Source organism: Anopheles stephensi, chromosome 2, assembly GCF_013141755.1.
Source record: "Anopheles stephensi strain Indian chromosome 2, UCI_ANSTEP_V1.0, whole genome shotgun sequence".
NCBI lineage: Eukaryota > Metazoa > Arthropoda > Insecta > Diptera > Culicidae > Anopheles > Anopheles stephensi.
The window spans coordinates 61618925-61634854 of NC_050202.1; the positions used below are offsets into that span (position 1 = coordinate 61618925).

A 15930-nucleotide genomic window follows, 5' to 3' on the forward strand; every position below is an offset into this window, starting at 1 on the left:
ACCAAAAAGTAAATAAATTATTACTTCAACTGGAAAAACCCGCCCGGTTTGGATAAAAAGGTGCTAGCTAAACTTTTCCGGGCACCGAAGCTTTCTCCCCGAGCCCGAGCGGAGCGGAAGGGCGGAAACCCGAGCGGATGAACGTTGCGGATCTGCGCCAAACAAAATGTTAATTATTCTGCCAAAAACTTATTCCCCGCCGACCCGGAAAGAGAGTCGGGATAAAGTTACCGTTTACGTCTGCAAATGACACCTTTCGCATTCACTTTCTCTTGTGGAAGACTTGTTACGAGGGCAAATGTCCGGTAGGTAACACACATCGCATAAACCCATCAACCGATCTATTACCATTCATTTACATTAGTGTCGCAACAACTTGTAAAGTGGCTAACCTAAAACAAGGTTTAGTGACCTGCTCGGTCTCGCAATACGCGTCGATACCGGAATCGATCCTTACGCCCGTGAGCCCGGGCTGGTATCCAGCGTGACGGAATCGGTAGTGGTTCCACCGGTATCTGCACACCACAGTACATGATGTTGATCAGCAAAGCATCGTACCACGAGAGGGTGTCCCGCTGTCCGAGTTCCCCTTCCCAGGGCACTTTGGCACGCATTGTGTCCAGTACGGTTGGTTGTTTGGAAAACGCATCCTTCCGATAGTGCATGATGCTGCCCAGATCGTACGGTACGTTAAAGGTGGTTGTGTTTTTTGGATCAACCAGATCGAAATTGCTCTGCAGGGCTGGAAAAGGTAAGCAGTCATGAAAACCGTGGCATTCAAGAATTAAAACCCCTCCCATCTAACTCACACTCATCCGGTAGCATGTTGCTGTAAAGGACCGTAATGTAACGATCACGATCGAGCCGATTATGTTCGTGATAGAAGCCGAGAGTATGCATCAACTCATGCACAGGAGTTGTTAAAGAATTGGCACACCCTGGCTGAAGATTCACAAAGGTCCGTTCAACACCTCGGCCCACATCACTCCAACAGCCAGCGTCAGAGTTGTCGATCGAAACGTAAGCAACATCCAGTCCGGGCTCTTTCGTACGTCGTCGTCGAAACCGAACACAGGTGTAACGTTCGAACTCTCGCATAGCTCCACTAATAAACTCCAATTCAGACGAGTCTGTTTCAATGAGAATTCCATAAAATAGTTTAAGCCACTCTCATGTTTGAATACAACACTCACTAAAGCTTCCATCGATCGAATAGACCACAGTCGCATTTGGCCAACGGTAAGCCGCATCCGGAGGTCCAGCCAGCGCATTCTGATACCGAGGCCTTGGAAGTCTCATATCTCCACCAACAAGATTACCCAGCTCCCAGGGCTCGCGCTCCGACAATGGGTCATGATTGCGAACGAGTGAATCTGTTAAGAAAGATTCGACGAAAATTGTTTAGTCGGGCCAAAATATGTCCACAAAATCGAACCTACCTACGGATGTATCGATCAAGCGGTACAGAGTGGTTCCAAAGATAGAGAGATCGATTGGAATGAGCTCGCTGGTAACGTAAAGTGTTTCTAACACTACCAACCATGCTAACCTCGAAGGCCTCCAGCACCCGAACAATGTTCTCATTCTTACGCTCGAACCGAAACTGATCAAACAACGTTCGTCTTCTTGAGGGCTACCAATTTTAGACGTCTTTAACAAGAAACACCACTCATTCATGAAACGCAGTAAAGAAACTGTATTGCGAGTACGTCATACTCTGTCAGTCGTTCGCGTTGACCTAGGGTGGCCATGCCCCACGGATGCCTCGGAACCATGGTAGCCAATCGACCCGGCGCCACACTATACATCTCCGGCGTGTAGTGCATAATACTTTCAAAGTCGTACGGCAAAGGAAACGCCAGTTCCGTCCAAGGATGAACAATCTCATAGTTGTACAGGGCCACCGGATGGGCGAGTATGTTGTCGTACAAAACGCACAGATAGTGATCGCGATCGGGTCGTGTGTGTTGATGCAGCAAACCGATCACGTGCAGCAACTCGTGCAGAATCGTACCGGGACGGTGAGTGCACTGCTGTGAAAGGTTCATGTACTAAAAAGGGGGAATAAGAAATAATGAATCTCTCTACTATGTGGATAGGATTAGACCATGAGGATCGCTACCGTTGGTCCTCGTGGTTGGCGGCCCGTATCTGCCCAACAACCCGTACCGAGCTTGTTCGTTACCACAAGATAGTGATTTTCTGTCGTTCGTTGTTTGAATTGCAAGCAAGACAGTCGGGTCAACAAGTCCATTGATCCTCTTATATTAGATAGCTCACGATCATCTAGAAATGTCGAATAAAAACACTAGCTAACGGAGACAGCTTAATGGCTCTTACTATTCCCTACCGAAATCGCCATCCAAAATGTACGGCACTGTAGCGTTAGCCCATCGGTAGCCCTTGGGCAGCACGTGTTCCATAACGTTGCCATATTGTGGTCTGCGGGGTGGACACTCCTCAATAACTGACGCATATTTGTCTATCGGAATATTAACAATTAATCTTAGTTTTAAGAAGTATTTGCCCACATTTACCAGTCCTTCTAGTGAACATCAGCAGGAGACTAATAACAATCAACAAACGATGAACCATCTCTCTACGTAGCTACCAACTACCAACCGACAGTCTGAGATCGAGAGCGTTCTTAGTAGACCGGGGGAAAAATAAACATCACCAGCACAATAGCTGTCATTATTGTCATCGCAACTGAACTGCAAGGGGGGGGGGGGGGGGGGGGAGAAACGAGTACTAAAACCAACTGTCAAACGCACAACAGCTTTAGTACAAGCCGATGCTGTATGACGCAATCATTTTGTTTGAGTTTGTTCAGTTTTGTTCTTCATTAAATAATTTCCATACAAACAACCAGTTGTGTGTGTGTGTATTTTGTGTTATAGTTTTTTTGTCTGTGTGTTTCTGCAGAATGCTTTCTTCTCTCTTATTCTTTTTCCCGATTTGTTTACGTTGTGTTACACTCACACCAAAAACTAGGACAACAAGGTATGGGAGTTGGTTAGAGATGTAAATGTACACAAACAATTTCGACCGAAAGGGTGGACACGTGCCCACTACACACACTACGCGCGAAAAACATTCCTCAAAAGGAAAATGAGGGAAAAAATCGAATGACGATCGGGGTAACGCTCCTTTTACTTGCCTGTTATCTTGTTTTCCTAGACCTCTGTAAACCATCTACGGGACAGCTAACGATCTGTTTTCTAGTGAAAATATTCGTACTTCTTACAATCGGTTGATCGACCTCATTTTCTTTTTTACATCGAACCTTTTCATCTGCTCTGATTGTGGTATTTCTGTGTGTATCTGGATCACTGTAATTAAAAAAAGAATTCAAAGTTAACAGGCTACTTAACACACATGGTTCGCTACCTTTCGAGGTGTGTGTCTTCGGTTCTGAACCGCCTAAACCTTAACTTAACCACTAACGATTGTGTGTTGCTTGTTGTAAACCAAAAAGCGCACCATTATTGTTTCAAATGAGTTTGGAGTCCGAGATGGTTCTAAAACTGTTTTTTTCTAAACTTTGTTTGTTTGTTTGTCTATTTCTGCTTTCAGGCCGTAGAGCATCTTATCTTCGTCATCAAAAGTCACGATCCCCGCTAAACTAGACCCTTTAGACTTCCACCCCAACGCTATTATTATCGTAATGCCATGGATACATACATGTTCTTCCGCGTGTCCGATCTTAAGTGTAATTAAATGTAATGGGCAAGGGTTCTCGTTTAAAATAGTATCTTAGTATCTGCATACATCTCATCCCATCGACAGTTCGTCCCCATTTACCTTGCTAATAGTTACCGTAGTGTGTTGTGTTCAAAGGTGTTTAAGAGTACATTGATATTGTATTACTGTTATTTGTTATCAGTTATTATTAATATTATCTTAGCTTAGTTTACTTGTTAGCGATTAAGTACTACTATAAATATGGCTTCGGTGACAGCAAAACCGGTTCTCTATCTCTGTCTGCAGCTCTATCTGCTACGCTATCTGTCAAGCTTACTATCTCAGCTCAGTGGAGAGCGAAAAACAAAAAACACAAACACACACCCACACCCACCTCAAGGGTGGTGAAAATAGTGGTAGTAGCAGCGCAGTCATGTGTAAGTGAATGAAGGGTATGCAATTTGGATGTACTGTTTTCAAACCAACCACAATGTTAAGTTTCTACACGCAAACCCGGTGCATCTGTTGCTTAGTCAGAATTCTTAAAATATGCTTTCGATGCTACTCGAATGGCCAGACGAGACGACGAACTATCCCTCCAAATTAGCTGAGCTACCATCACCAGAACCCTTTCCCGAGGAGGAAGGGAGTTACTGTCGGTTCCTATCGGGCTGTGTGTACGAAAATGTTCCGGGAAGTTACGCCGTCTGTTGGCAATAGATACATCACTGCCTTAGCCCGCCAATTCGTTTTGCGCCCCATCTTATCACTCATATATTTCCACCGGGCAGCAAAGCATCAGCAGCATCAAAATTCAGTTGGTTTGCTGCTACTACTAGTGTGTGAACTTTTCGGTACACTCTCTTCATTACTTCATCTTTTTTGTTAAAGTTAATAAGGCAATGTCAAAAACGAAAATTGTGTTCTCTCGTTTCCTTAACTTTTCTCATTAATCTGTTTTGTGTTTTTCTGTTTTTCTTCCTGTGACAATATATGCCATGCTTTGTGGTAAGTTTCCATCTCTATAATATGCTTAAGTAACATTAGATTATACATGTATATATATTATCAAGTTGTTTGAGTTGTATGTTTTGAAAAGGTGTTTTCATGCCTTTGTGTGTGTGTTTTTCCCTTTTTTCATGAGCATTTACAGAGTATTGTATTCATGTTTGCATAACTCTCCTTTGCTTCTCACTTCTTCACTGTTTTGCATCACTTTTATCAAATAAACAATAAATTTTTAAATTATATTCCCTTCACCACATTTCGAATGGTAAAGTGTCCAAATGCTTCTTTCCTGCCTTTCTTCTCTCTTTTAGCGCTTTGCATAAGTGTGTGTTGTATGTGGATTTGTTTGGATTTGTGGAGCCTGCCCGAGTGGACTCTTATCGTATTTAGTAAACCATAGCCATTTGTATAAATGTATAACTTACTCAGTTACTGTGTGTGAGTGTGTGTGTGTAAGTGTACCTCAGTTGTTCGGCAGCTGTGTACACTTAAAAGAGACGCGTAACGAGTAATCTCGACTCCTATGCGCCAGGCGACACTTACTGCCACAATACACCGACGGCACAGAGATAAAGATTTGTTCTTGTTTTAAAAACGATCGCTTACAGCTAGAGTAATGGGGGCGAAAAGTTTGTCAATAGGAATAAGGAAATTATTATCCTCCCAAAAACCAGCTGCTTCCTCCCGGGTTTTAAGAGCGCAACTCCTTAAGAACGTAGTAAAACGGAGCTCCCGGTATCACCCACGGATCTCGGCCAAGAAGACCGGGCGAAGGTCCTTAGGCGCATTAGCATTTTTACTATTGACAAAGTGTATTACGTGTAGCACTTGGAAAAATATATCTCTCTGCTTATAACTCTATAACGCTTGCCATGCACCGCCTTATTACTCACCCCTCTTCTATCAAACTAGCAACTATAGTATGTTCAGCAACCTAACGCCTCCCACCGCCTCGAGGCATCCCTTTCGTTTTGACCTCTCTTAGTACACTAAAAACTTCCCCTTTTCCGACCGGAACGGAAGGATGAAGAAAACAGGGTGACATCGGCAGGTAAACGCGTCATCGTCAACGCTCAACGAAGAAATGATGCTTACTACGCGGGACGCGACCTAGTCGGAACTAATCCACAGCCTTGCGCACACAGATAGTGTCTCTAGAGTTCCCCCCCTAACCAAAGTGTTCTATAACCTGTGTCGGTACTACCTTTCTTCAGGCATCACCGGTCTACAAAACGAGCGTCAACAAACAACCTAAAAGCAAAGGGCGAGGGCCAATGTCCAATGCCTCGTGCCGGTTTGGGGGTTTGTTTCCAAATAAGGTACTTCAGTTTATTATTTCCTTACCCAAAAACGATCTCTATCGCTCTGTTTGTCTCTGTGTTCAGTTTAATTATAGCAATGAGCATAACCAGTGACGGAAAACGGAAACCTAGCGATGACTAACAGTCTTCCCACCTTTCTAAGTATCTGAAACTAATTCGAGATTGCGAGCTTACACATCTGCCATTGATTTCTGGTCTCTTAACAACAGGGATGGGAGAGTAGATTTACCAACTAGAGTTTTGTTTAAGTATTGATTCAACTTCGCCTTCGGTTGCTTTTGCTAACTTTACATAACAGCTTCCTTTTCGGCACGCGCTTTTGCAGGGGATCTTATTAGTCTGGGCGGGGAAATTACTTCAACAAGCGCTTTACAGTTTCCTTCTCTTTCTTTCTTCCGCTTTTTTTACCATGTTTGTGTGTGTAAGTGTTTTGTCTTATTTACGTGTTATTGATTATTAGGTTTGTTTTGCTCGTTTTTGCCTCCCTCATTACTCTCCCTTACTTACTTACGGTTTTTCTTAAATTCAAAATTGATATTAACCAGTCTTTTCAATTTCAACTTACATGTTTACCTTTTTTTTGTCGCTATGTTTCTGTGTGTGTTTTTTTTTCTTCTTGTTTCTTCTTACCCACATGCTAGAATCGTTTCAATTATAGGTTTTTTCTTGCTTGTATGCTTGTTTGGTTTCTGCTATGTTTGCTTAGAACTGTTAAACGTTACTTAAGTCGTGGCGGTTTCTTACGTTGTATTACACTTCGGCATTCGGCCCCACTCCAAACATTGGTCGCCAACTCCACCCACCCACATGTACACACTATTGTATTATGCTGTTGATGTTCAGAGACGATTCTATATGTTTTCCTAGTATTCTTAATGAGTTTAGAGATTCTCTTCCTTTTGCTTGAGAATACCGGAAAGGAGCAATTGGAACAGTTTTACCATTCGATTTGTGAACTGTAAAAGAGAAAACGCTGCAACCACCACCTAGAAAAATAGAAAAATAAAATACAAAAAGTAGATAAATAATTATAAAAACAAAAAACCAAATAACTATATACTGCAATAAAGAAAATTAAAGAAATGAAAATAAAATCTGGCTAATTAATCATTAAATGAATACATTTATTAAGTCTGGTTATTTAAATACAAAAAAAAAGTAAAAGAGTAAAATTATAATATGTTCCATTAAAGGCAGGCGAAGAGAAACGAAATACGAAAAAGTGAGGACAAAAACTAGAAAGAAAAAAATCGCAACCTCTCTTCTCTATTTTTCATGATTCAGAATCATGTTTTGCCGTTTTTTTTCAGCCGCATGTCGAGTTTTTTCTCCGATGATCAGAGTTCTGAGAGGAGTTTGTGTGTGCCCTGTTACGTGGCTTCAAACATTAGCTTGATTTGCAAATCATTATTATTGATTGATACGACTTCCAAAACGCTTTTTTCTAATTGAAAATATGTAAAGGAAAAATAATCAGGAAACGATATAAACGTTATTTTGTGACACTTTTAAAATGTGCCACTTGTACAGTTGATAATGAGGAAAGAAACATGTAAATTGACAACAGGTCACACATCCCTATCAGCTGTCCGGTCGCTGTGTATTAAGAAAACAAATCAAAAACGAAATACATATTTAAATTAAAATCCCACTTTGCTCACTTCCTGCTCGGCGTGTGTGGGAAACGAAGCACTGTAAAACAAATGATTTAAAAAAAATAAAACAAAAAGATGCTCGCATCGGGGTGTATCCGTGCAGTGCAGGTATATATGCTTGAATTATAAATGATGTATATTTATGCCATAATAATGGGACAATGAAAAGATAGCAAATTACACAGAAAGAACGAAGAAAATATTAAAAAAAAAAACATCGTAAAAGAAGAAATATTCATAAAGCGGAACATAAAATTATAATATACGCCAACTGTCGCACGCGCGCGCGCGCCCGCTAAGCATAACGAACTCTGCTGGATCTTCCTCATAGGATCTTCTTCCGGGTAGCACACACACACGCGCGCGCGCACACGCACACACACGCACGCACTCATTCTTGATTAGGGGGGGGTTCTCGGTTGTTATCTATCTCTTGCGCTTCTATCAAACCTCAGTTCAGTTGTTCACAACACTTTTACATATTTAAAACAAACAAACGAAAAAATAAGAGGGAAAAAATACGAGCTAAAGACTGTTCAAAAAACATTATCCTTAAAAAAAACAAAGGTGGAACTAGTTCCACGGGGGGAGGGCGCAAAGACGGTAGATTAATTACTTTTTTGCGTGGCGGGGGGAAGGGGTGGAGGAGAGGAAGAAGGTTAGTTTTCGGGAGGTAACTCGAAGAAGGGGTTAAGGAGAGTTCTTAACTATCAATTTGTTTTGCAACACTGCTACGTTTAAGGGCAGGAAAGCCTAGGAGGAGAATCTATATGTATAAGTAAGAATTACAGTTTTTAAAACACTCACACACACACACATCGAAAGGACACGTAAGTAAAAGAAAAACACAATTAAACAGAAAAAATACCTAACACTCAACTTAACGCACTTTACATCAGTGGGAACGGGAAAGGATCCGGGGAGGCAGGGTACTACTAAAAGGGGCGGTATTCGATACCGATTCCGTTTCCGGCGAAGGGGAGACCAACAATATGGGGGAAAAGTTCACGCTTCTTTTCTTAGACTTTTAACGCGCACACAAATCCAACGCTTCTGCTTTTCCTATTTTCCTGACTTTGCTAAATTACTGCTTGCTTTAAGTTACTTCCATTCTCCTGTTGTGTTGCAGGTCTCTTCTGTGTGTGTGTTTTTTTTTTCTTTTTCTTAACCATTACAGGCTTTTACGCTTACTAAAACAGGGCTTCCGCTTCTCATCTTACTTAAAACTCGTTTGCTTAACTCATTTCAACTTAACTTCTTGGTGGCGACCGTATCTACTGCTGCTGCTGCTGCTTATGATTTCATACTTTTCTACTTACAAAAACAGAAGAATCGGGAAACGGGGAAACTAGTTTTACTTTCCTTTCGTCTACTATCTTAAGGCTTGCTTGTGTTTTGTTTCTTAACAATTTGTGTTGTGTTTCGCTTGACTCGGTTTTAAGCAGTAGTTATTTAACAGACACTCACACGCTAATATCACTCATCGTCCGATCTCGTACGCAAATTCCCTTGCACGCTCTGGTACGCACGCTACACCTATCAGTAATAGTAGTAGTAGTAATAGTAGTAGTAAGAGTAGTAGTTTAGCACTATTTTAGTTTGATTTTTTGCGTTTCGTTTTCTAATCTGAGTTCTTTTAAAAATGATCTCACTTACGCCTACAGAGCCAGACGCGGCGTACAACGAACCTTACACAAGAAACCGCGCGCCTTTTCGGTTGAACAATGCCAAATTGCGCGTACGTTACAAAACAAACACTTTCAGCGTACCGGTTTCCTACAAGTTATGTGTCCTTTAGCGTGTTGTCCGTCCTCTCCCTATCGGTTCCTAGGAAGGATAGGAGCACGAAAGTAAAATTAAAACCCTTTTCTTAACATTCGCGGAGCCCTGTGTCTCGATTTGTGTGCGACTTTTTTTAAGCTTTTGCTTCCTCCACAGCATAATATTAACACGTGCGTATGTAAGTCTAATCGAAAATAATCGTGAACCTTCGCGGGCGCAGAAGACACTGGTGTGTGTGGTGGTGGTGGTGGTATTGTCTGGTTGATTTTTCTAGCAAAAAAAAAGAGTTACACAATATCAGTTCTCGTTCTTAAACCTGACCTTAATTCGTAGAGGTGTGTCCTTCCGTGTTTTTTTTTCTCTTTTCTTTAAGAATAGTGCCCTTCTCCTCTTCTTTTAAAAAGATGTTTAATTTTTGTATTGTATTTTTACGCTTTCCCTTAGATGTTAGATGTAAGTGTGTGGTTGTTCATTTTGTTTTTACCTTCTTGCTAGCTCTACATTACTTGATATACTTGTTTATAAAACGAATCGCTTAATCGAAACAGGGGAGGGGGCAGGATTTGCGGATGGGGAAGCTATATAAGTAAGGATTGGGGTGGTGGGGGGGTGGAGTAACAGAAGTTGAGGACAACGTTTTACAAACGGCGCGAGAGCAATCCTGCTCCCACAGTCCGAGCGCCAACTACATTACAAATTTAACGGTTTTGTTTTCTGATGATGGTGGGCAAAATGGTCCCGAATGTACACGGTAGTAGTAGTAATAAGTAGTACGCAACGAGCACACAATTCTGAACTCCGCGCGTCAAATTTATATTAAAAAAAAGGAAAGGATAGCAAAAATTAAAACAGACGAATACTATCTTTCTTATGCTCGAGAGTTGTTAACCAAATAATGTTTCATTATCATTAATAAAAAGCGGGTGTTGCTGCTGTTCAGTTCCTTCCTAATAGACGTATGCGCGTATATATGTGTGCCTGGCTCGGGTCTCTCTAGAAATTAGCGCTCGAAATTAATGGCTATTACATATGTCTCACTTTTCCCTGCCTCTAATTATTATGTTACACTTGCTTTCTCCAGTCGGGTTTTTACTTGGCAAATGTGTGATTAAGCTAGCAGTTTAAAAATCCCGGAACCAAAACGGGTTGATCATTCTTCTTACGCAGCGCGGCGTTCCTTTCCGAACGACAGTTGCACACAAAAAAATGAATAAAAAAAAAAGATATCGAATAATCTTGACCTTGCGCTGATCGTCTTTCAATGATACATTGCTTTGTCACAGAAAACGCTACCGCAGCACTATCTCTCTATTCTGCCACGGTGGTGTTGGTTCACAGGCAACCTGTGTGCGCGGCTCTCTACCCATGCTAATGGTTAAATGGAAAAGGAAAGTCGCATACTACATTAATTTACCGCGGATAAGAGCTACGGTTCGTTTGTTTTTTTACAAAATACAAATCTTGTGGAAGCTCTGTATAGTAGTAGTAGTAGGGCGCTACAGTGCGTGTGTGTGGTTGTTGTTTGCATTTGGCAAAACGGGGAATTATTTTAAAAGAAAAAGCGCAGAAGAAACTATACCATAGTCGTAGAACAATTAAAGTAAATAACCATTCGTGGAACGAAATATTGTAAGAAAATTAAAAGAAACAAGGGAAAATTAAAAACACTACAAACGAATGAAAAGAAAACAGGTTGCAGCAAAACATTTCACCGAACAGATTTCATATTCGCTTTGATAAACCATGATTATTATAAAAAAAAGACGCAAAGCCACTACTTTTTTTGCCACTCCTGTTGCTTTTCTCCCTATACTGCCACATAAGTGTTTGCTGTGTCCAAACGATGATGCTCCACATGTATGTGCCCCACAGCATCGGGACGAGACCCACCACCTTCTGTTTTTGATATCCCTCTCTCTCTCTCTCTCTCACGTTCTTTTTGTGGCGCGCTAAATCCTCCTATTCGCACATACACACACGCACACATACATACACACACACGAATTTCCCGAAAAAGAAAAGCCCTTTTTACAATACATTACACACACACACAACGGCTTATGCTTGTTGCTGCTTAATTTCCTTGTGTTTCTGGGTGGTGATAATTAGCTTTAAAAAAAAGGGGTACGCAATAACAAATTTGCACTCTCAATTACGCGCGTTTATGGACGTTCGTCTTGTTTCTATTTCGAAAAAAAGGAAACAAAAAAAAATCGGGTTTAAAAGGCTACTACTCCTCTTCTAACGTACTGGTTGGCCGCCAGCTTACAAACGATCGAATTTTTTAAAAGAATTAAAAGAACAAAAAAAAACTAGAGTAATTTAATACATATTCCGTGTTACTATTGCCACCAAAGCGCAGGAAGCATGCTGCACCAATGCAAAATGACACAAATCATCACTACTACTCCTCCGATCTAATCTAATCCGGATGCTCCTGCCGCTCCATAGTACTACGGTCCAGAGCAAATCGAATCGAAAGTCTTTCTAGTAATAGTATCCGCTTTATCATAGCACCCCACCAACACAACACATTACTCTATGCGCTAGGCTTTGTTTGTTGCTTGCTATCTTCTAAAGCGTCGTTCGCGCGTGTGTGTATGTATGTGTGCAGGCGCGTATGTGCGAGTGTGTCTACGGACACGTTGTTTGTTAATATGTTACCCATCTCTTCATCTCCAATCGCTCGCTTTGTAAACTACTTAAACATGAATTTGTGTGCTTGCTTTGCTTCCAACCGCTCACATCGCTCATTTTACGTCGGCAAACAAAACATTATCAGTTAGTAACTTGCCCTTCCTACGTGCGCGCGTTCGCTTCTCGCATCATTCCTTCCTGTTGTTGGCGGCATCTTTTTCTCGGGGAGGATATATCTGAACATTTATATGTATTTATATATATATATATGGATGTGTTTTTTGTTTTCTGTATAGTACTAGAAGTTAATCTTATAATCTTTGCTAAGCATCCGTTTGTGTGTATGTGTTTGTCTCGTCATCTTACCAGAATCTCTCTTCCTGTTTATATATGCTGTTTTGTTTTCCTTTTCTCCTCGTTATATGTATATATAATTATTTATAATGTAGAGTTTGTGTTTTACCTCTATCTCTTTTCCGTATTTTTTTGTTTTGTTTCGCCTTCCTTTTCACGTTCGTAATAGCTTTCCTGGTTTTTCTGTTTTGTTTCTTTTTCGCTATTGCATTGAATGAATACGATGCTTTATCTCTTTCGTGGTGGTGGTGTTGTGTGAGCTTTGCATGCGTACAGTAGCTATTGTTAACACAAAACCTTCGGAATTCCATCGTTATCCTTGTCAACAACCGCCTTGCTTCCACTGGAATTCCGTTTGGAGTTTCTGCGCATCGCTAGATAATTCCTCCTGCCGCTGCTCTTTTGTTTGTGTTTGCACTTTGTGTGAATGTGTTTGCTGTCTGTGCACGGCTAATGTTTCATTCGTGGTTCGTGTAAAAGGTATGCCAAAAGTGTGTGTGTGTCTATCTTTCTATTTCATAATTACGCCATTCTACTCCCGTGCGCAAAATCCGACACCGCAGCGCGCACCCATCCGGAACACTAATCCGTCGTCCGTCCGCTTTAGAACGCCTGGTAGGGCGGCTGGGAGGTAGCATCGCTACCGGCACCGTACACCGAACGTGGCCGATTGTTGTACGAGTTCTGATCGTTCTGGTAGTAGTTGTACCCGGTCACAGCAGCAGCGGCAGCCGCCGCAGCAACCGCACCACCACCGTACGCAGCCGAACCGCCCCCGTACTCCGAACCCGGCTTCGATGGTCCGCCGCTGGTTGGACCGGCAGAAGCGCCGGGTCCGGCCGTTGGGCCCGACTGTGGGCGCGAGTACATGTCCGCGGTAGAGCCCGTAGCCGAACCGGCCGTGTTCGGTGGCATGTTCCACGAGTTCCAGTTGCCCGAACCGTACCCACCGGCGCTACCGGCGCCCGAGTTGTTGTACATGTCGTACGCACCGTAGCCCTGGGTTTGCTGCGGGGTCGCGCTGTAGTTGCCCCACTGCTGCGGCGGTGGCGGTCCACCCCAGCTCTGGTACGCGTTGGCAGCACCGGCCGCACCGGCACCGTACCCAGCGTAACCCTGCTGCGGTTGCGACGTGCCCCAGCTCTGGTAGCCCTGGATCATGTTGGACTGCATGTTGATCGGCGGTCCGCCCATCTGCCCGTTGCCCATCGGCGGTGCCTGCGGCGAACCCCACTGGTACGAGTCCGTGTTCATGCTGTTGCTATTGTTCTGGTTACCGTCACGCGGTTCCGCCTTCTTCACCTCCACCTGCTTGCCGCTGATGTGCACAAAGTGGTCCGCGGTTGCCCGCTCGACCGCACTCTCGCTCTCGAACGACAGGAACCCGAATCCGCGCGATTTCTTCTTCTCCTGGTCGTACATGATCACCACCTCCATCACGTTGCCATAGCGGCAGAAGAACGAGCGCAGATCCGTCTCGGTGATGTTGGGCGGTAGTCCGCCCAGGAACACCTTCGGGTAACCGCCGGTACGCTTCGGCTTGTGCTGCGAGCGCGGATTGCACGGTTTCGGGTCGATCGTGCGACCGTCCAGCGTGTGCGGCCCGTTCTCGAGCGCGCGCTCCACATTCTCCGGATCGGCGAACGTCACGAACCCGAAACCACGCGAGCGACCCGTCTCGTTGTTCTTCATCACCACACAGTCGATGACCTCGCCGTACCGGCTGAAGTAGCGCTGCAGGTTCTCGTGGCTCGTCTCCCACGACAGCCCACCGACAAACAGCTTGCCCTTCTCATGATCATCAAGTTCGGCCGGCATCATCTTCTTCGATGGATGCATTTTCCTGCCCCCGGCGCCGCTACTGCTTCCGCTACCTTCACTGTTGCGATTCCTCGCGCCCCGGTGCGGATGGTGGTGGTGATGGTACGCGTCGTTGCCCGAAGGATGCGTCGTGATGCCTGCTGCCGATGTTGATGGTGCACTCTACAAGTTCTGTTTACGTGTGCGCGTTCTGAGGGGGAGGCGGTGTGCGTGTACGCGCGTTTCTATGGGGACACTGCAATTTTCCCGCTTGCGAACCCGCTCACGAGAAAGATGTGTGTGTATGTTATTCACTTACTACACGCGCGCGGCGTTCCGGGTTCCGTGCCGCAGAAGGATGATGATGATGATGATGATCGTCCGCGTGTCACCCGACACAACCATAAATATGTTTTCCGTCCGTGCAGTACACCAAAATGGACGGCAGGCAAGGAAGACGATCGAATGTAGACACAGCAGACAACGGGGCAGGAAAGAGAGAAAGAAGAGCAACATAAAATATCTTCACATCCAAGTATGCGTTGCTGCATGCATGAGTATGTGTGTATGTGTATATGTGCGAATAGATATGCGATGAAGGAAGGTGATTAACCGCATCTAGTGAGCGGTGCGCCGGAAGAAGAGAAAGAAGAACACACACCGAGACCGTACGTATTTCGCGTCACACACTATTAGCGGGGAGAAGAAAAAAAAACCCCACAAATACGTAATCGCAACATAAAACCGAGCATAATTATGATGATGTTTCGAAAAACACACATACACAGCCAAGCAGTGTGGCCAAAATGCGAGAATCTTTATCTCTATACTATTTCACAAACCCCTGCACCGTCGCTTCCACGTCGGTAATCCATCTTTTTTCGTCACACAAACCTGTCACCGTGTCTGGATTCTGCCCGAAAGCCCGTACCAGATTGACGAAAAGTTTACCACGACAAGCGGAAGTAGTGGTGTGGAGGTGGCAGGGGGTGCTTCGGTAGGAAGTAACTTCCAACCACACAATAATCTCCGACCACGGGAGATACTCACTTATTTCACGACTAACCAAAAAAAAAAGAACTAAAGCTCAACTGACCCCATACCTTTTCCAAAAGGCACCAAAATCACGAAACCAATTCCACACGCTCACGCTTTTCATTTGCGCTTCCTTTCGGCTCGCGCGGAACCATGTTCCGGATACGCCACGACGGACGACGACGATGGTGTGCTTGTACACGCTACACGGACTGTGTGCTGGCACTTCTTTCGCTTCCCGGGCGGCCACGGTACGTTTTACTTACTTTCTAGTATTTCTAGCGGCTTCTTTACGTTTTAAAGATTAAAATTATGCTTAGCGTTCAGGGTTTAATCTTAATAAGATGCCTTAAATACTAATTAGAAAACTAAAAAAGATTAAACTTCTTAGAAATCTAAATAACATTAAATGGTGCTGACCATCGCTTTTCCCTTTTCACCTTTTCGAGGTTAGCTGCACTGTACAAGCTGCTCGATTCGAGCCCGATTCGGTGAGGCGAAAGCGGGTTGTCGCGAGTGAGGTACCGCGCGCGCTCGAATCTCGCCGTGCGGCGTCATCCGAGCGAATTGTGCGGAATGTTTTTCACCGGGCGTAACGAGCGAATTATTTTTAATAATTTAAGTAAAATAGCAGAAAACAAGTAAATGAAATT

At 43.7% G+C, this 15930-nt stretch overlaps 3 protein-coding genes across 7 annotated transcripts; all 3 read right to left on the bottom strand.

The window, feature by feature from the left end:
- Positions 1-301: 301 nt before the first annotated feature.
- Positions 302-1607, bottom strand: LOC118506587 (low choriolytic enzyme-like). The gene is made up of 4 exons (XM_036043945.1): positions 1440-1607; positions 1194-1373; positions 810-1130; positions 302-742 (listed from the first exon to the last, which is right to left on the bottom strand). The coding sequence occupies exons 1-4, from the start codon at positions 1582-1584 to the stop codon at positions 405-407; spliced, it is 984 nt and encodes a 327-aa protein (XP_035899838.1). The 5' UTR covers positions 1585-1607; the 3' UTR covers positions 302-404.
- Positions 1608-1648: 41 nt separating this feature from the next.
- Positions 1649-2714, bottom strand: LOC118506588 (zinc metalloproteinase nas-5-like). Its single transcript, XM_036043946.1, has 4 exons — positions 2538-2714; positions 2351-2482; positions 2123-2286; positions 1649-2051 (listed from the first exon to the last, which is right to left on the bottom strand). Exons 1-4 carry the CDS (start codon positions 2593-2595, stop codon positions 1674-1676), a joined length of 732 nt encoding a protein of 243 aa, XP_035899839.1. The 5' UTR covers positions 2596-2714; the 3' UTR covers positions 1649-1673.
- A 5068-nt stretch (positions 2715-7782) lies between these two features.
- Positions 7783-15759, bottom strand: LOC118506586 (heterogeneous nuclear ribonucleoprotein 27C). Of its 5 annotated transcripts, none has more exons than XM_036043940.1 (2): positions 15544-15742; positions 7783-14560 (listed from the first exon to the last, which is right to left on the bottom strand). In XM_036043940.1, the coding sequence occupies exon 2, from the start codon at positions 14279-14281 to the stop codon at positions 13046-13048; it is 1236 nt and encodes a 411-aa protein (XP_035899833.1). In that variant the 5' UTR covers positions 14282-14560; positions 15544-15742; the 3' UTR covers positions 7783-13045. The 5 variants fall into 5 exon arrangements, with proteins under 5 accessions (XP_035899833.1, XP_035899835.1, XP_035899837.1 ...); XM_036043942.1 differs by having other exon boundaries at positions 10210-14560; positions 15698-15759; XM_036043944.1 differs by lacking the exon at positions 15544-15742 and adding an exon at positions 15137-15490 and having other exon boundaries at positions 10210-14560.
- Between the last annotated feature and the right edge of the window lie 171 nt (positions 15760-15930).